The following is a 20699-nucleotide window of genomic DNA, read 5'->3' on the forward strand; positions in this document are numbered from 1 at the left end:
GTTTCATGAAGATTGGACTAAAAATGTGACTTCTAGAGTGTAAACAAGGTTTTACTATAGCCATATAAGGAAAACTGCCACGCCCCTGGCGGCCATGTTTTTCAACCAACCGGAACCATTTTCGAACTCGTCCAAGATATTATTGAGACACATGTTCTCACCAAGTTTCATGAAGATTGGACAATAAATGTGACCTTTAGAGTGTTAACAAGGTAAATGTTGACGACGCACAAAAGGCGATCACAATAGCTCACTATGAGCACGTTGTGCTCAGGTGAGCTAAAAAAACAAGAGATGTGTTTGTCAGAAACACAATGTGCCCTATTGCGCCACTTAGAAATAGAATTTCAATATATCATTTGGCAGGTTTAGAAATTATCTCCCTTTTAAAGCTTATTACTTGCCTTGGATTGTATTTGTTGACTTTTGACCTTGAAGGATGACCTTGACCTTTCACCACTCAAAATGTGCTGCTTTATGAGATACACATGCATGCCAAATATCATGTTGCTATCTTCAATATTTCAAAAAGTTATGACCAAATATTAACAAAGGGTAAAGTTTTAGGAAAGAAAAATACAATGATCTTTGACCTTGAAGGATGACCTTGACCTTGACTATTTACGACTCAAAATGTGCAGCTCCATGAGATACACATGCATGCCAAATATGAAGTTGCTACCTTCAATATTGCAAAAGTTATCAAACTTTAGCCAAGGTTGAAGTTTTGGGACAGAATGACAGACAGGCCAAAAACAATATACCCCCTCTTCTTCGAAGAAGGGGGCATCAAAATACTGGTAAACAGTATACACTACAAATTGCATGATAATATTTTAATCGAAAGAACCGCAAGTTCGTATAATGGCCTTAATTTAACATCGTGTACACAATTTCGACTTCTAAATTGTTAACCTGTTTATATCCGGTAAGCATAATTTGTATCAATACCCTTGGTTTACTTCATTTTGTCTTAATGTCTGCTTTTGACGTTATAAATATATTTGCCCTTAGTCTCTGAAGCACTATAAACACGTGATTAACATACTGGGTAGATGGTAAGTCAGCTGTATTTGAGTTTATTAGGTATCATGCAAACGAAAATAAGATAGTTAACATTAGCAATACACGATTTTGACTACAAATCAAATACATATTTTCAGTGCTTCAACTTATCAAATGTCAGTCAATCATAATTACAATTAATCTTGCGTGACAGTAGGTTTGAAAAGCACACACACCCACTCAATACGAGCTGATAATGGGAAAGAGGCTTTGTCATTTTTAATGTACAACAGAACAAAAGATAATTTACATTACTAGCTATAATTATTTACAATTTTGACAATTTCCTTTCTTCAATAAAACTGTACTGTTCCTTGATGTTTGGTTTTTCAATATTACATTCAACGTTTGACAGTTGTCCAGCCATCCTCCTTCTAATGATCTGGAATGAAACGCACAATTACAGATTTATATTTATAAATAAACCTCCTTTTACATCCGACAAAGGCTGATTATTCAATTTTAAGTCCAATATGTATGCATTTTGGATGCTAAGCAAACGACCAAAAATGTGTTGATTCTCAGAGGATTCAAAAATCTAAATAAATCCAAATGTAACACACAACGTTCTGCTCGATATGTAATACGGTGGCAAAAATGCCCTTCTGTGATAACAGATAATTATATGCAGTATAATTATTTCATCCATGTATAATATTTAACACTCTGAAAATAAAAAAAGCATACCTTGAGAGAAAGAGGCTGGTTTATCTCTAGGAGGACCATCTGAAATAATATAGTGGGTTTCGGATTACAAATCTAGTTATGCTTATTTGTAATTCAACAAATCACGGAATACGCACCAACATCACTAGATTTTGAATTTCTCCTCTAAGACGCTCATATTTCGGTACAATGCATACTTTCTCATTTCCATTGTTCAGGACACATGCAGTGGACATAGATTAATCCTTGCTGTTACTATATATTGTTAATTATTACCATAAAATGGTCAATTATAAACCAGTGCCAATATTGTACCTCTGCGCCACGAATCCCTGTCATCCCTTGATGGTGGAGGTCCTTTTCTGTCGTTCCGGGTCGGGGGTCCCCGCCAATCATTCCTTGGGCCACGCTGGTCCCTGGGGCCACGATCATCCCGAGGACCTCGATCAACCCTTGGACCACGATCATCTTTGGGACCGCGGTCGTCATTACGGCCACGATCGTTCCTAGGTCCGCGGTCGTCTCTAGGCCAACGGTCGTCCCCACCTCTTCTCCAGCCGCCACTCCTTCCGAGATCCCTCTCCCCTCTTACGCTTGCTCGTTCACGCCAACTGCTACCTGTTAATCAATTTAACATAAAAGCCTTAGAGTGTTTTAATTACCGGTAATTTGTCCTCATATAATACGCATCGGTGCGTACAACGCACAAAAAACATTTAATATTCCAAAGCACGCATTTACATATGTTAAATTCATGAACTGCTTAATCTTCTTCTATGTTTGATTTCAGATCGAAGACATTCTGACAAGGTTTCAACAACATTGAAAAAATCATGTGGCCTCTATAGTGGCAACAAGCTTAACGTTGGCAAGCATTAAAATTAATGCTGCACATAAATTGACCAAATATCTGACTCTGCACACGTCTGCTCAGGTGAGCTAATAAATATTAAAATAATGTACCAGTATTCTTGTAAGTTTAAATAAATAAATTTCATTTTTAATTGTTTCAATTGTTTGAGTACACCCGGGTATGCATCACACACGCCATACGTCTCAATCAAGGGATCATTTTCCCAAAAACCCGAAATAAGACAACTTTTCTCAACATTCTTTAATCATGGCTGTTTTATAATAAATTATCTAAGTTGCAATTCAACCCCCTTTTGCTAATTACTTATCCATTTATTGCCGACTTTATAATACACTAGCTTGCGAAGTGTTGTTGATTATATAAGGGATAAAGATCTATTTTGAATTTGTCACCATGTATGCTATAAATAGATGTCACATTTTTTCCGACCATTTCAGAAAAGGTATGGCATATTTGATATATATGTTTGGTTAACTTAATAGTCTTACAAAGTACAGAAATGCACTACTTACTTAATAATTATATTCTGAGTTATCAAATGGTTACAACAATGAAACTTTTGGGAAACCAAGATTAATGTTACTTTACTTACCAACAAGTGATTCCTTCAATTTTATTGGGATGGTTCTTCATTTAGTAAATGCAATACAATTCATAACTTTCATGATTTCATATTGAAATAATTACTGTTGAATGAAATTTATTGCATATTTTCATTAAAATTGCTGATTTTACATAGAGGTAGTATGCAGTATGTTATAGTCACACTTTTTCTTTTATGTCAAGTACAGATTAAAGGATTCATAACTTCCATTTACCGCTAAATGGTGGCGGTGCTGAAGATTCAGGCCGATTGGCCGGATGTTCTCTTCCACTTGCCTTTACATCTGAAACACATAATCTAAAAGTCATTGAAGACATAAACAAGATCAATTATTGAACAAAAAAGTTTTGTATTCAAAATTGATTTTAATTTAATTCAAATAAAATGTACATTTTCTGACATTTCATAACTGATTTTTGACCTTAAAAACAGAAACAAAGGTGATCAAATACTATTCTAAGAAGCCTGTTTATCTTTTTCTCTACCATTTCTGTCATTTTCTAATACTTATTGCAAAAAAAACACTTTTATAACAAAAGGGAAAATTTCCTTTTGAGATTGATAACATGAAATCGACAACAATTTTGAGACAACTTTAATTTTACATTAGCCCACCTTAAAGCTCGAATAAAAATAAAACAAATACCAAATTACCATTAGGATTAGCATCTAGGATTTAGTTACATTTTTATGAGAAAAACAGTTGCAGCTAAATTACTTTGGTTAAATCATGACAGCCTACTATTCAGTTTTCCATTTTTTTAGTGCAGATTAAAAAAACCATAAAGGTATTTAACAACTAATAATAATTTAACATAGGAATCTTGCAAAATTGTATATTGACAATAAATGTGATTTAGAAGCCAGGTTAACAAAAATATGGCTTATTTAAGGAAATGAACAGGAAGTTCAAAAAACAAAACTGCTCTGGATTTCTTGGAGAAGAAAAGGTAAACTAACAAGGCTTTTTGAACACAGGCCAGGAAGGTAAACACAAACATGCAACAATTCGGGAAAAGTACAGGAAATTGATTAAAACAAAACTGCTCGGCATTTCTTGGAAAAGAAAATCTTATTTGGCTTTTTCAAGACTGGCCAAATAATTATGCTTACGCACCAGCTCGATATTCGAATGTCGAATGTTGATTGTCGATGTCAGTGTCAACTTCACGCACCTGTATTCGATATAGTATGATGTTTTATCATCTCTCAAAATGCAGACAATTAACAAAAAATATCCATGTTTGACCCAATATACATATATATTTTTATTATTGGAGGACATACTTTTTCAGTGTAATATATTGTTATATCTTAATATGGTAGGGCGATAATTTATTGTTGACTTCAATGTCGTGTGTCCCTTTAAAACTAGAGCTTTGTCCCAAACGTGACCGAACATACAAAAAGCATCGTTTTAATTGAAATAGTACATTGCCGTTAATCATGGGCGCCACCTCTTTTTTGCGATGCATTAATGAATGAGCCGATGCTACTTTCGAGGTGGCGCTAAGGACCAAATGTTTTGAAATTTCACGGATACTTTTCATGGTGAGTTTGTTTTAAATGTTTTTCTACATTGCCCATACCTTAGTTCAGGGTCACATAACTAAAAAATGCATGGATAAATGCACATTCAAATCGTGTCTTGCGCAGCTCTTCACGGGAATGAATTAACAATATAATTATATAAAGTTTAAAATGTATTCGCTTGAGAAATGTGTAAGTATTATGTTGCTTTCTTATCGTGTTACCTATATATGCAGAAGATCAGAACGATTTGAACAGCATTGAAAGAGGGTCACTCAAACACCAATAATTCAAGGTTTGAATTGAATATATGCAACTTTACAGAACATGTCGCTTAAAAGAAACGTTTACTCAAGGACGAAACATGATGAACAACAGGCGGTCCAACAAGGCCCCCCCCTCCCCCAGTGCATTAGCACAGGTGAGCTTAAAAGAAGCGACGATGTAACCATCAAATGCGTAACCCATGTAAACCATTTAATAAATGATTTATTAAATTATCACATGCAATAGCTTGATCAACGTAAGCACGCTAGTACTATAGAATTATTGGTATACGTACTGGTATTTGTACAAGTGTTTATCTATCTGTACTAATTCAGTAATAATTGTTAATTGTATAATATATGTGTAAGATATATGCATACAATTTAATAGTGTGATATAAGAACAAATAAAACAGCGCCAGTACATAATTAGTACGAGTTCTCTCCCTTACACCACTGTTATGTTATCATGGTATATTCCCATGAGTTACTCCCCTTTGTTGGAAGTTTGCCTTTGAAACTGCGTTTTTCACCAAATTGTTGTATCCACTTGTGAGTTAAATAAACCAGTTCATCATTGACTATCTGGCAGTTATTCCTTACTGGCGTGGTGGCAGCACTGTATACGAACCTACGGTCATCTACAAAACATCTAATCGGAAAGGAACATTGCAAATCATAAACAGATAGAGCAGTAAAAGTCACTGTACATCAAATGTGAACTTGGAACAGTTTAACACCCTCTATTGTGAACTCTGACAGTTTGTGTTTTCGCATTTCACCATGGCCCATACCAACCGTGCCCCTAAACAGTGGCAGTTAACAAGAACTGAAAGTATTACTACCTTTGAGGCATGGCGCCAAAATCTACAATACACATTGTCTCTAGATCCTAATTTTGCAACATTCTTGGTAGATGGAACTACTTGGGGTCGTAAAACAGCAGCTAATCCCCTACGCGGTTTCACAGATGATGGCGGAGAGGGAGGTCGTACTGCTGCTCAAAAAGTGGCGCAACTTGAGCTTATGTTGGGTCAAATAGCCAATTACTGCCCTATTATTGCAAGAAACACTATAGTGCGAAATTCAGTCAGCATTAACAACATATGGCAGTCAATTCGATTACATTTTGGTTTCCAATCTACAGGCGGACATTTTTTAGACCTAGATCAGATCCATTTAGATCCCAACGAACGTCCTGAGGATCTATACCAGAGGTTGTCTAGCTTTGTGGACGACAACCTTTTGAAAGGGGGTGGATTGATAACTCACCACGGCGAAGTCCCAGATCAAGATGAGGAACTGACCCCTACTGTCGAGAATATGATAGTCTTGACATGGTTACGATTGATTCATCCAAATCTACCGGCATTAGTGAAACAAAAGTACGCAACAGATCTTAGATCTAGAACGCTTGCATCCCTTAAACCCGAAATATCGTTGGCGATCTCTAGCCTACTCGATGAAGTTCATTCTCTTGCTGATGCGAAGGTACTCAGGTCATCTTTCCAACGGAAATTACCACCTAAGCGACCAACTTGCCCAATATGCAAGCAAGCAAAAAGACCGAATTTCCAGCATTTTTTGAGTAAGTGTACATACTTACCAGAGGAAGATAGAAAGTACATGAAATCATCTGAAAAAATCCGCTTCACTACATACTCTAACGAAAACGAGGATATTAGTCATGATGATACATTGGACTCTGAAACCCATAGTTTGCAACCAGTTGTAACTCACTGTTCGCGACGCGTCAGCACCAAACAGTCACCAGTCTTGAAAACGTTCTATAGACAGTTTCCCATATTGTTGACATTGGACAGTGGGGCTGAGGTTAGCATGATAAAAAGCTCAGTCGTGCAGTACATTGGAGCTCCGGTGACGAAAACAAACCAGAGCGCGCTCCAGGCTGATGGTGTCACTCCATTACAAATCATTGGGGAGACACATTTCTATGTCTCGAGAGGTGACACTGATCTGAAATTAGAGGCTCTAGTAGTGAATGACTTAGATGTCGATGTTCTAGCGGGGATACCATTTATGTGTACCAATGACATTTCAATTCGACCTGCTAAACATGAAATACTGATCGGCGGCATTGAACATGTTAATTATGGCTCCTCCAAATCTGACTCGCCAAGTGACCGCGTACGACGCACCCAAGCCTTTGTCTTACGAGCTCAGTCTACGTCATCTGTCGTATGGCCAGGTTCCTTCATTGAGTTGAATGTGCCGTCTGATATTGGACCTGAGGACACTGTGGCGATTGAGCCCAAACATGACTCTGGTATTTCCTGGATAAAACCGCAGGTTATCGAATCAGTTGGCGGTTGCATCAGAATCGCCAACGAGACACAGGAACCACAGCGAGTGTTAAGGCATGAACATGTTGGTTTCATAAGGAATACAGAGACAATGAAAGTTGGGGTTCTTACACCCATTACAGGAACACAGCTTAGCCATCAATCAGTTCCCAAATTACACATGTCTAATACAACATGCATCTCAACTGACCCTGATAAAGTATTGACAGATGAACAACGCATGAAGTTTTTGATATTGGGTGATAAGTATGACGATGTGTTTGCGTCGGATATATCCGGGTACAACGGTGCCGTTGGTGACTTTAAAGCCGTTATCAACATGGGCCCTGTACAACCTCCCCAGCGTAAAGGACGGGTGCCACAATACGCGAAGGACAAGCTTGTCGAACTCCAACAGAAATTTGATGAGTTAGAGAGTCAAGGAGTTTTCAGTCGCCCAGAAGATGTAGGTGTGACGGCTGAATACCTAAACCCGTCCTTCTTAGTGAAAAAACCACAGGGCGGATACAGACTAGTCACTGCGTTTTCCGATGTTGGACGATACAGCAAGCCTCAACCTAGTCTGATGCCCGATGTTGATTCCACTCTACGCACAATAGGACAATGGAGGTATATAATACAGTCGGACTTAACAAGTGCGTTTTATCAGATACCACTGTCAAAGCAGTCAATGAAATATTGTGGTGTAGCAACTCCATTTCGCGGTGTTAGAGTATACACTCGTTGTGCTATGGGAATGCCCGGATCAGAAACAGCTCTTGAAGAACTGATGTGCCGTGTACTCGGAGATTTCGTTCAAGAAGGGTTTGTCGCAAAACTTGCCGATGACCTTTATTGTGGCGCTAACTCTGTCGATGATCTATTGATCAAGTGGGAGCGTGTTTTAGACGCCTTGTCTCGATGTGGGTTGCGTCTAGCACCATCCAAGACTGTAATCTGTCCGAAGTCCACTACAATTCTTGGATGGATTTGGTCTGCTGGCCAGTTATCTGCAAGTCCTCACCGTATTGCCCCGTTGTCTTTGTGTACACCTCCAGATACTGTGAAAGGGTTGCGTTCGTTCATCGGTGCGTACAAGGTTCTCGGGCGTGTGTTGCCAAACTGTTCACGATATGTTAGCCCACTAGACGACCTAGCCGCTGGTAAACAGTCGCATGACAAGGTGGAGTGGACGGACTCCTTTTTAAAATCATTCAAAGATGCACAGGCAGCACTGCATAATCATAAGTCGATTGTCATACCGAGACCCACAGATCATTTGTGGATAGTTACCGATGGTTCCGTGTCTCAGCGTGGTATAGGAGCAACCCTGTATGTGATGAGAAATGACAAGTTGCACTTGGCAGGCTTTTTCAGTGCCAAGCTGCGGAAACATCAAGTCACTTGGCTTCCGTGTGAAATCGAAGCTCTGAGCATCGCGTCCGCCGTTAAACACTTTAGCCCTTACATAATACAGTCTACTGTGTCGGCTTGTGTACTTACTGACAGTCAGCCTTGCGTACAGGCTGTAGAGAAGCTATGTCGCGGTGAGTTTTCCGCTAGTCCGAGAGTGACGTCATTTTTGTCAACTGTGAGTCGTTTCCAGATAAGCGTCAGACATCTTGCTGGCTCTGCCAATGTGCCGTCAGACTTTGCAAGTAGGAATGCCCCCGAGTGTTCTGTGCCAACCTGTCAAATCTGTACATTTATCTGTAATACTGAAGACTCTGTGGTTCGTAACGTCTGCATTGACAGTATTGTGAATGGAACATCGCGTTTGCCGTTTGCTACAAGATCCTCGTGGCTTCAAATTCAATCCGAGTGTCCAGATCTGCGACGTACACACGCGCATCTCAAACAAGGTACTCGTCCCTCTAAAAAACTAACAAAGATCAAAGATGTTAAACGTTATCTTCAAGTCGCATCAATCGCCAGAGATAATTTACTGGTGGTAAAACGCAGTGACCCTTTATTGCCACCATCTGAGTTGATAGTTGTTCCTCGTGCCGTTTTAGACGGATTGGTCAGCGCTCTACACATTAAGTTAGACCATCCATCTAAGCACCAGCTTGAACTTGTGATGAAGCGTCACTTTTACGCGTTGGACTTGAGTAGCTCTATTGAAACTGTAACTCGGCAGTGCCACTTGTGTGCTTCATTACAGTCATTACCAGAATCCGCTATAAAGCATACAAGCGAAGACCCTCCAGAAGTTGTTGGCATGTCGTTCGCCGCAGATGTACTGAAACGTAATCAACAAACTATTCTAGTCGTGCGTGAGAGTGTTACCTCTTATACTAAAGCCTGTCTTATTCCTGACGAAAAAAGGGACACTTTAAGAGATGCTTTAGTGTGTTTGTGTACTGAGCTCCATCCATTAGACGGTCCCCCTGCAGTTATTCGTGTAGATCCCGCCCCGGGTTTTGCATCTTTGCAAAGCGACGAAGCCTTGAAACGTCTCAACATCGTGTTGGAGATCGGCCGTGTTAAGAACATAAACAAGAATCCTGTGGCTGAAAAGGCTATACAAGAGCTAGAAAATGAGTTGTTGCGGTATGAACCAGGTGGAGGCCCCGTTACTTGCATGGGCCTTGCTATTGTAGTCGCAAGGTTGAATTCACGTCTACGCCATACGGGCCTGTCTTCCCGTGAATTGTGGACCCAACGCTCTCAGTTCACTCATGTTCAACTCCCTGTGTCTGACCGTGATGTGATCCTCCAGCGGCATGATTCACGTATGAAAAATCACCCCCACAGTGAAAAATCTAAGTCCAAGGCTAGTATTCCGGTACGTGTTGGTGATGTAAGTGTCGGTGATTTAGTGTATCTTATCTCAGATAAAAGCAAATTGAAAGCTCGCAATAGGTATCTAGTTGTGTCGTGCGATGAAGAGTGGTGCTTTGTTAAAAAGTTCTCAGGAAATCAGTTACGGGCTTCATCCTATAAAGTTAAACGAAGCGAGTGTTACCGTGTTCCGTATGATAAAATGTGTTGCGAAAGGCCTTTAGTGTACTCCGACCCAGACCATGAGTCTGATGACGAATGTGTTCATTCACCAACTGATAGTGGTCCCCCAGCACCTTCAAGCATTCCAGCAACATTGACTACGCCAGAAAATGTAGAACCAGTTCCAATTATTGTGTATGAGCCGGATATGACGTCATCATTTTGTGAACCCCCCCAAGTACACGTGTCTCCAGAAACAAGTTCTATGAGTATGACCTCGCCCGGTTACACTGAGCCAGCGCAAAGACCTCAACGCTCACGACAGCCTCCAAAATATCTTGATGATTATGTATTAGAATGATTAGAGTGGTGCAAGTTTGTTTGTCATGTTCAATAGTGTTTGGTTCTCTTTGTATATATGACTGACTTGTTCAATGATTTCTTATCCTTGGTTTTATGATGCAAATTCTAAATATGCAAGATACATGTTATGTACTTAATAGTTTTAGAAGTTAAATATTGTGTTTCTATCATTAGACATTTTTAATCTATTGGGTTTAATTTTCTAATCCTGTACTGATTTTGTATGTGTTATTATATGAAGTATGAGTTGTGTTCATTTGAAGGAAAAGAGGTTCCGCCAGTACATAATTAGTACGAGTTCTCTCCCTTACACCACTGTTATGTTATCATGGTATATTCCCATGAGTTACTCCCCTTTGTTGGAAGTTTGCCTTTGAAACTGCGTTTTTCACCAAATTGTTGTATCCACTTGTGAGTTAAATAAACCAGTTCATCATTGACTATCTGGCAGTTATTCCTTACTGGCGCAGTTCGCCTCAATCAACCTACTTCGTCAACATGTTCAATAACTTCATCGCTTCCATCGCAAGCAATCGTAAATGTTCCCATCTGCTGATTTTCACTGAATTTGTCCACCAAGGTTAGGTTACGAACAAACTCATATTCTTTAATATTGCTTTCATGTCTACAAATTGTATTTTTATCTTTTAATAAATCGATATTCTTTCCATTTCTCTTAATTGCTAAAAATAAATGCTGAAAATGCTTTTTATTTTCCAGCTCATCTAAAAGTTCCATTTGATGAAGCAGAACTTGTTTATGGTCCTTACATTTAAGTTCCGTTTCATCCAATAGGTCTGTATTTTGTTTGTGTAAGTCATCACATTCTTTTTCTGCTTTTGTCATCAATATTTTAAGTTGATCGACTAACGCCTCGTGAAATTCATGTATCTCTTTTGCAGAGCTTGATTTACATTTATCATTCACCCGTCGATTTTCATCTATTTTGACCATAATGCGATCTATTTCTTCGTCCAACTCTTGCAATTTAGACTGCAATGTAGACACACGTATATGCATGTTCTCTGCGTCGTGTTGGATATTGTTCAAATCAACCACCGATTCCAAACAAGATGTATGATTTGAAAGTACACAACGCCCACAAATACAGACATCGTGTGTCTCGCAATAAAACGACTGGTTTTCATCAGAATGGTCTTTACATTTCTGCTTGTGAGTATCAGTATCGACTGGCGACTTTACTCCTGTATCAGTTGATATTGCAGTTTCAAACTTTGACATTTTATTTTGTTAATTTAATTCTTCAATGGGAAATATTATATGGGTACTGAACATTTTTGCTCTGGTATGATTCCTAAAACAGGTATCGCACAGTTTGCACTCACAGTTTTCGCAAATCCCTACAACCTTATCAACAAAGCAGAGTCCACATTCCACTGCCCTTGTCTCCATTTCCTGAACTGAAGATTAATCTGAAATTTTGAAAATTTGATAAGTAATAAGCAAAATACACTCTAGATCTAGATGGTCTAACCGCAGTCGTTAATGGTATGTCTTATCTTTGATTATAAAAATAAGTCTCATTCAGAATTAATGATTGGAGTACTACCCACATAATTGTAGAAACGCATAGATATGATGACAAATACAAGTGTAAGTGTAAATATGTATTGAAGAAATACTAACACATTTTATGTAACAGCATAAACAGTGGAACCCCTCTTAGCCGGACAACCGCGGGACAGAGAGGAAATTCCGGTTTAGAAAGGATTCCGCTTTAGAGGGGAAATTGACACATCATCCATTAGACGCGTTAAAGTTACTAAGTAACTTATCAAAGCTCAGTGCCTTTTCCTGTATGATCGGACCAGAGATCTGCAATGACTTAGCCCTTACAATAAAGAACCAGTCCCATACAACTAGTTCCCTCCATAACTGCGCATTCAACTGTACGTTCGCTTTAATATTATAATATGTTCTTTTTTTTTAATATAACAATTTACATTTTCTCACAGTCGCCTGATATGAGGACAACAAAGACATATTTCATGTTGAAGATCTGTAGATGATAAACAGTATATGTAAACTTAAAGCTGACATTTAAACTTTAACCTAAATATCAACTTGAATCCCAAACCTTTAAGGTACGTGTTTATCGATTGTGGTGTGATGAAAATTCGCCATTCTATGCTTCAAAGTGATACATGTATATATCGTAACTAAAGAGCTCTCTTATAAAATAAGAATATGATTCAAGAAAGTTAGAAGAAAAAAAAAATTAATGTTTGATATTTTAGGTCAAAAGACAACCTTTTTTTAAATATCCCTTCACCTTTTCCACCCCCTGTGATGTAAATATAAATTAAATGTCGACGTTTTGTATAGTGTGGTCGTCACTTCCGAAAAATCAACGTTCCTAAAATTGCATTTAATTCAACACTTTCAAACAACATTATTACTAAACTAAATTGTTCAGTTATAAACAATACCGTTTGATGTTTTTATGCCCCCGAAGGATTGCATATAGTTTTTTAAATTTCCGTCAGTCTGTCCGTCTGTCGTCAGTCCGTCCGTCAGTCTGTCCGTCCGCCCGAAACTTTAACATTGGTCATAACTTTTGCAATATTAAAGATAGCAATAGTTGGCATGCATGTGTATCTCATTGAGCTGCACATTTTGAGTGCTGAAAGGTCAAGGTCATCCTTCAAGGTCAAATATATGGCTTCAAAGCGGCGCAGAAAGGGGAATTGTGTTTCTGACAAACACATCCCTTGTTCTAAATAAAACGGAAGTAAATGGTAGAAAAAAAATACAAAAAGCTTATTCATTGAAACGCTCATTGACATTTTTAAACAGACGGCAAAATTCTGCATACGCATGAATTGATCTGTGATAAAAACCGATTATTATCTTAACACATTTCCTAAGCAAAGTGATCGTGGTTATGATTTCAGTGTTTTTTTAATTAAAAAATCGGAAAACAATTAGCATTTAAACTGTAAATTAAAAAACGCGAAACAGACACACTGCTGAAAATTTCAGTTCCGAAATATACATGTCACAAACTGTATGGAACTATCATACAGCTATTTAATTAGGTCATTGTTGTTGCTAACATTAGTGTCATAGAATAAATTAACAAATCCTTTTGTCTCTACAAAATCTCAACATACGAAATCAATATCCTTCTAGTTTACTATTAACATTAATTCTTTCCAAACTTTTACTACAGTTCAGACTACAAAACACCAGTTTTAATTACTTCAACCTATTACACGCATGACTATTTCGCGGCGCTGATCATGTGACAAGCGCAAGTAACCGTGCATTTGCCACTTGACCGCCAGAACATAAACATATTAGGCCTATATCGCTGGTATGTTGTTCTGCGTTGTTATTACAGGTAAGTGATACATCAATTTGATAACATTTGTATTGTTGTAATCTCTTTTTTAATTAAATGCAACGTACGTTATGTGTTGTATTTATCGTATCACAATGTTGTCTATTTTTTATAAATGTTATTACTGTAATAATTGCTTAACAATGCTGATTATTGTAAAGCATGTGTGACTTGACAACCAGAACGTAGACATAGTTTATTTTTGTTATATTGTTCTGTGATGTTGTTACAGCATTTTCACTCGAACCATATAAATATTTTCCGAGAGATAAGGCGACAATTGTGTCAAGTGAAAAGTACACATCAGTCAAAGATAAAATATGTTTTCAGTAAACTTTAATGGAACAAGGGACAAAATTGTCACAAAACCAGGTTTTCATTGTGAAAAAAAAATCTGATAAAGGGAGAAAACTTAAACTGAACTTTTGAAATGAACAAACAAAATTAACCCCCTTTGTAAGTTTGTTTTTAAAAAAAATCTATTTTTAGTCGTGGCGACCTTGACATTGGAGATATTGGCGTGATTCTTTCGTGGCACACACCGTCCCATGATGGTGAACAAATGTGCCAAATGATTTTAAAATCTCACAATGAATGACATAGTTATGGCCAGGACAAGCTCATTTATGGCCATTTTTGACCTTTGAACTCAAAGTGTGACCTTGACCTTGGAGATATCGACGTAATTATTTCGCGCGACACACCGTCCAATGATGGTGAACAAATGTGCCAAATGATTTTAAAATCTGACAATGAACGACATAGTTATGGCCCGGACAAGCTTGTTCCGCCCGCCCGCCAGCCAGCCGGCCCGCCCGCATTCGCCAATCTAATAACAAGTTTTTTCCTTCGGAAAACCTGGTTAATAAAAATCAAAATGGGAAGTAGATTTTCGGATTATATAATTATATGGTATTTGTTTATTTACCTTTATTTTACTACCATTTGTACCAGACAGTGCAATCCATGTAAATCCGGTACGGGACAGCAACATGAGCAACTCGGTGAGAAAACCGGGTAAAGTGCATTTGCATAAATTGTTATCTCGGATTAACCAATGTGGATCACACAGGCTAAATCGAAACAGCACTTTTTATAATACTCTTTCGTGTTATTTTCTGTTTCAAAATCCTCTATGTCCCAGCCTCTTTGCACAGGTAAATCCGAGATACAACAAATACACGTGCACGTCACCGGGTTTTCGCACAAACGGTCAAATATGGGTTTTTCTCTCTTGTTATTTTGTTTTAAATATCGTATTGGTGTAAAATGGTCTATTTTGACAGTCATAGTTTGTTCTGTTATGAAGTAGATCTAACCTGCTGTCACGTGATTCGCTATTGGCGAACATTGTAATTTGAGATACTGTACGATCGTTGAAAACTTTAATTCCCACTTATATTTTGATGATCGTTGAAATCTTTAACACTTATTTATATTTGACTTTCAATAAAGGTAAGCGCATAATCAAGCTTGAAATTATCTGTCTTATACCCTATATTCAATATAAAATCGGTCGCTGTTAACAACCATTTATTATTTCGTTAGTGATTCAAAACTGACGACCTCATTGTATTTATTAATGTTCTGATAACGAGCAAGTACATGAATAAAATAAATTCAAAATAGAAACTTGAAATAAGTTACATACCGTAAAAAAGATCCTTTATAATTGTTATCAAACGATACATGTAACAAAAAAGTAGACCTTGCTTTAGGTTAAACCGAAAGTGCATTTTCTAAAAGTAGGAAGTCATTATAATGGGAGATAGCTGAACACGAAAATATACCCGAGGCGATAGTACATTTATTTGTACAATATTTCAGAGAATTAAAACACTCTGATACCCGATTTTAGTTTACATGACAGTTTGAAAGGTCTCGCATCAATTAAATAGAAATTATGTAAACGTGTTGGCAAATAAGTTTCGTTATGTGATGGGCATTGCGATTGCGTTTTAGGCTATTTAAAGTTATTGTTTTCATTAAATTACTTCTGGCAAGAAAACAAATTTAATTAAACGGAAAATAAAGCTAAATTGGTCTTGCAGACTGGCCGAGCGGTTATGTTGTTAGTTTTGAACGATTGGAATAGATTGGTCCAATATTTTTCTTTTCTTTTAAATATTGGTTGAGGATTTGCCAAACATTTCCTGTTCCACAGTTGCAACCGGAATTGTTATAATGTTTAGTATTTGCTTTATATTGCTATGTGTATCTTCGAGTGTTGAGAAGGCATTTGGGAACTTGACTTAAATAAAGTAAATTTAAATGATGACAAGAGTTGCTTTCTGAAGTATTCAATAGTAACGATAACGAACACAGTGCAATAATGTGTGTAAATTATCAAAGATTAATACATGTTGTATTGGTGGTGAACGAAAAGATAGGAGAATTACAACTGTCATTGAACGGCAATTAAATAATCGACATGAAACATTAAGCACATACATGTCTTGGTATTTAATATTTGTATAAAAGCAACACAATGCGAGATGAAAATAGCACATAATTGCAGCATTGTGTAAAAACGTAGTATAAATCTGAAATTTAAATAACTGTCATGTAACATAAAGCACAAACATGTCTTGGTTTTAATATTTGTATAAAATTAAAAATGTATAAAATATATTTATTTTATGCTCTCCGGTGGTATATAAAGAAATATCAGTGAAATAAAACTGGTATTTCACTGTTTTAAACAGTGAAAAATAACAGTGAAAAATATCGATATTTTACACTGTTTTACTGTGAAATGACGTCATTTTATCGACGAAATGACGTCATAAATCCAGCGAATTATCCAGTAAAACTTTTTTACAATGTAAATTAACGGTGAAAAAAATAAAAAGAAAATTTGTTGGATTCGATGGAATATCGATTTTAATTCACTCGAAATCATAAAAAATGCATATTTTACCTCGTGGCTGTGCCACTCGTGAAAATATTATTTTATATGATCACTCATGAAATAAAATCGATATTCCATCGAATCCAACAAATATCCTCTAAATAAACTTTTGCAAGAGCATCAAATGGTAATTATGTAATTATTCAATCCACATTGATTTGAGTGAATCCCGCAAAACAATAAGAAATCGCAAGTTCGTACACTGGCCTGATTTTAACATCGTGTACACAATTTCGAATTCTATAGACAATAACACATGACAGAGCTGGACAGGACGTCTATAATCGGCCCGCTGCCGACGTAACGGCTATAAGTGGGGATAAAATACAATATAACACTATTGTTTTCCACATAAATATATTCGTCCTTGGTCTCTGTAGCACTATAAACACGTGATTAACATACTGAGTAGATGGTAAGTCAGCTGTATTTTAGTTAATTAGGTATCATGCAAAAGAAAATAAGATAGTTAACATAAGCAATACACGATTTTGACAACAAATCAAATACATATTTTCAGTACTTATCAAATGTCAGTCAATCATTATTACAATTAATCTTGCGTGACAGTAGGTTTGAAAAGCACACACGCACACTCAATACGAGCTGATAACGGGAAAGAGGCTTTTTAATTAATGTATTAATCTCATGAAATTTAATATGGTATTATTTTGGAAATTATGTTTTCAAAAACTGACATGGAATTAGTTGTTTTTTTTTAATTTTAAATTATGAGAACTATTACTTTAGTTTACAAACAATGAAAATGTACATCATTTATACCACAATTTTGTGTATTGCAAAACTGTGTCAACTTCATCAAGAAATTAAACAGTAAGAGCATGATACATATTTTGTTGTTGTTTTGGAAAAATATGAACCCAGTATACACAACAGAACAAAAGATCATTTACATTACTAGCTATAATTGTTTCCAATTTTGACAATTTCCATTCTTCCGAAAAACTGTACTGTTCCTTGATGTTAGGTTTTTCAACATTATATTTAACGTTTGACAGTTGTCCAGCCATCATCCTCCTTATGATCTGGAAAGAAACGCACAACTAGAGCTTTGTCACAGATGTGACGAATACCCCCACATGCCGCATTGACACAGAATATGACCCATGTTGGAACTTGGCCTAGACATCATATAGATACAACTTCTGATCAAGTTTGATGAAGCTCAGATGAAAACTACTGAAATTAGAGAGCAGACACCATGCTCAATGTTTATAACGCACTAAGTGACCCCAAGACCTAGTTTTTGACCCGGCATTACCATATTCAAACTTGACCTAGTTATCATCAAGATAAAACATCTGACCAAGTTTGGTGAAGATCGGATGAAAACAACTTGAATTAGAAAGGGGACACTTAATACGGACCGACAGACCGACCGACAGACAAGCTCACTCCTATATAACCCCTTAAACTTCATTTGTGGGGGAGCAATGACGGATTTATATTTTGTAAATAAACCTCCTTTTTCATCTGACAAAGGCTGATGATTCAATTTTACAACCAATATGTATGCATATGTATGGATGCTATTCAAACAATAAAATAGTGTTTGATTCTCAGTTGATTACAAAATCTAAATAAATCTAAATGTAACACACAACGTTTTGCTCTATGTGTAATACGGTGGCAGAAATGCCTTTCTGTGATGACAGATAATTATATGCAGTGTAATTATTTCATCCATGTATTGTTTTTTTACACTCTGAAAATGAAAATGCATACCTTGAGAAGAGGAGGCTGGTTTATCTCTAGGAGGACCATCTGAAATTATAAAGTGTGTTTCGGATTACAAATTTTATTATGCTTATTTGTAATTCCACAAATCATAGAATATGCACCAACATCGCTAGATTTTGTATGTCTCCTCTAAGACGCTCATATTTTGGTACGATGCATATTTTCCCATTTTAATTGTTCAGGACGCAGGCAGTGGACATAGATTAATCCTTGCTGTTACCATATATTGTTAATTATTACCATAAAATGGTCAATTATAAACCAGTGCCAATATTGTACCTCTGCGCCATGAATCCTTGTCATCCCTTATTGGAGGAGGTCCCTTTCTGTCGTCCCGGGGCGGGGGTCCTCGCCTATCGTCCCTTGGGCCGCGATCATCCCTCGGACCACGGTCGTCCCTTGGACCACGATCATCTCTGGGACCTCTGTCGTCCCTCGGGCCACGGTCGTCCCTTGGACCACGATCATCTCTGGGACCTCTGTCGTCCCTCGGGCCACGGTCGTCCCTTGGACCTCGATCGTCCCTAGGTCCGCGGTCGTCTCTAGGGCCACGGTCGTCCCCTCCCCTTCTCCAGCCGCCACCCCCTCCAAGATCCTTCTCCCCTCTGTCGCTTGCTCGATCACGCCAACTGCTACCTGTTAATAAATAGAACATAAAAGCCTGACAGTGTTTCAGTTACTTGGTCCTCATTAAAATATGCATCGGTGTATACAACGCAAAAAAAAACATTATGAAATATTCCAAAGTACGCATTGACAGATTTTAATTCATTAACTGTTTAATCTTCTTCTATGTTTGATTTCAGATTGAAAATACCTTGTTTAAAGTGATTGATGTTGTTTGTTATCTCAAATTTTTCATTGCTTCATTTATATTTCTGCCATTTAATTTATAAGAACATATTGATTTAACCAATTATGACATTCAGAACAATGAATTACTGGTAAGTATGGGCCATAATACCAGAGTTGCATGTGCCCACGTTTTACCCTTTGGCAAAACATCGCAGTCTACATAATGGGTCAGTCTATCTGCTAAGCGTGTTTTCACAACGCCCAGCACTTAATCCAATTTTGTACGGAAGTTCTCTTTAATCAACAGTACAATAAATGTTTAAATAATGACTGAACTCAATCACCGTAAGGATAAAGATACTGTGTTATATAGCGTTTTATGTGTTGAAAACATGTTTTGACAATATTACGCATGAAAAGCACAATTTCCACGAGGATACACCCAGTTGCTGCAATCAGTCTATTAAGTAACTGGCCATGATTTTATAGTGAAGGAGAACAACGTATGGAACAATCAGTGTAGTAGGTATATCAAAGCCAACTAACTACAATAAACAAATAAAATTATCGTTTGATAGTGACAAGAGGATCTGATATTAAAAACTGTTCAAGTTTTCAGAGCCTTTAGGCCATAAATCATGCATTGTGTGCATTTTATTAAGAATTACTAATATTAATTTTATATCGATGAGAGAATTTTAGAAACATAGTTGAACCCAAAGCCACTAATTTAAATCGGTAATTCTCAACTGAATGTAAAAAAAAAAAGTTTAATATAAAAAGCCAATCTGATATTATGACATTTAAACTTTTTATTGCAGTCCATACCTTAATCGCGACGTAAAAGGACATTGGTAACTTTTGACAGGATATAAGTTGCGTCTGATACCACAAAAATGCGATACATGGATACATTCGTTGGTCATGCCATTGAAAATACTGAGCCCGAGAGGGATTTACAATTTGAAACAAATAAAATTGTCTGTGACATTGAAGAGCATGACAACAGAAAATACAGAGCAAAAAGTAACTGACCGTATGCAACACTAAAAAACTTATAAGTGTCAGAACATAAGAGGTAGTTCAAATAAACTTTTTAATTAGCTGAAAAAAACAGTTCTGAGGCCTTTTGAACATTAGCTGTGTATGTGAAACACAATGCCCCCACCCATATATTTGACCTTTGACCTTGAAGGATGACATTGACCTTGACCTTTAACCACTCAAAATGTGCAGCTCCATGAGATAAAC

The 20699-nt window shown here is 37.1% G+C and overlaps 2 protein-coding genes across 6 annotated transcripts in view; both read right to left on the reverse strand.

The window, feature by feature from the left end:
• The window catches only part of LOC127841741 (uncharacterized protein TM_0508-like), a 78120-nt gene extending 61724 nt beyond the window's left edge, over positions 1-16396 (reverse strand). The window contains exons 1-3 of one of the 2 annotated variants that reach the window (XM_052370791.1): positions 15633-16396; positions 11107-12050; positions 4327-4384 (exon numbers count right to left, since the gene is read on the reverse strand). In XM_052370791.1, the coding sequence (XP_052226751.1) occupies positions 4327-4384; positions 11107-11859 (811 nt within the window). In that variant the 5' untranslated portion in view covers positions 11860-12050; positions 15633-16396. The remainder of the gene's footprint in view (positions 1-4326; positions 4385-11106; positions 12051-15632) is intronic. The other variant, XM_052370790.1, reaches the window with a different exon arrangement.
• The window catches only part of LOC127841737 (eukaryotic translation initiation factor 3 subunit A-like), a 68055-nt gene continuing 48419 nt past the window's right edge, over positions 1064-20699 (reverse strand). For 2 of the 4 annotated variants that reach the window (XM_052370784.1, XM_052370783.1), the window contains exons 22-24: positions 18933-19289; positions 18639-18677; positions 17233-17938 (exon numbers count right to left, since the gene is read on the reverse strand). In XM_052370784.1, coding sequence (XP_052226744.1) covers positions 17898-17938; positions 18639-18677; positions 18933-19289 — 437 coding nt within the window. In that variant the 3' untranslated portion in view covers positions 17233-17897. Of the gene's footprint in view, positions 1448-1752; positions 1792-2046; positions 2350-17232; positions 17939-18638; positions 18678-18932; positions 19290-20699 lie in introns of those variants that run through there. The other 2 variants (XM_052370785.1, XM_052370786.1) reach the window with 2 other exon arrangements.

The sequence above is a fragment of the Dreissena polymorpha genome, chromosome 8, assembly GCF_020536995.1.
Source record: "Dreissena polymorpha isolate Duluth1 chromosome 8, UMN_Dpol_1.0, whole genome shotgun sequence".
NCBI lineage: Eukaryota > Metazoa > Mollusca > Bivalvia > Myida > Dreissenidae > Dreissena > Dreissena polymorpha.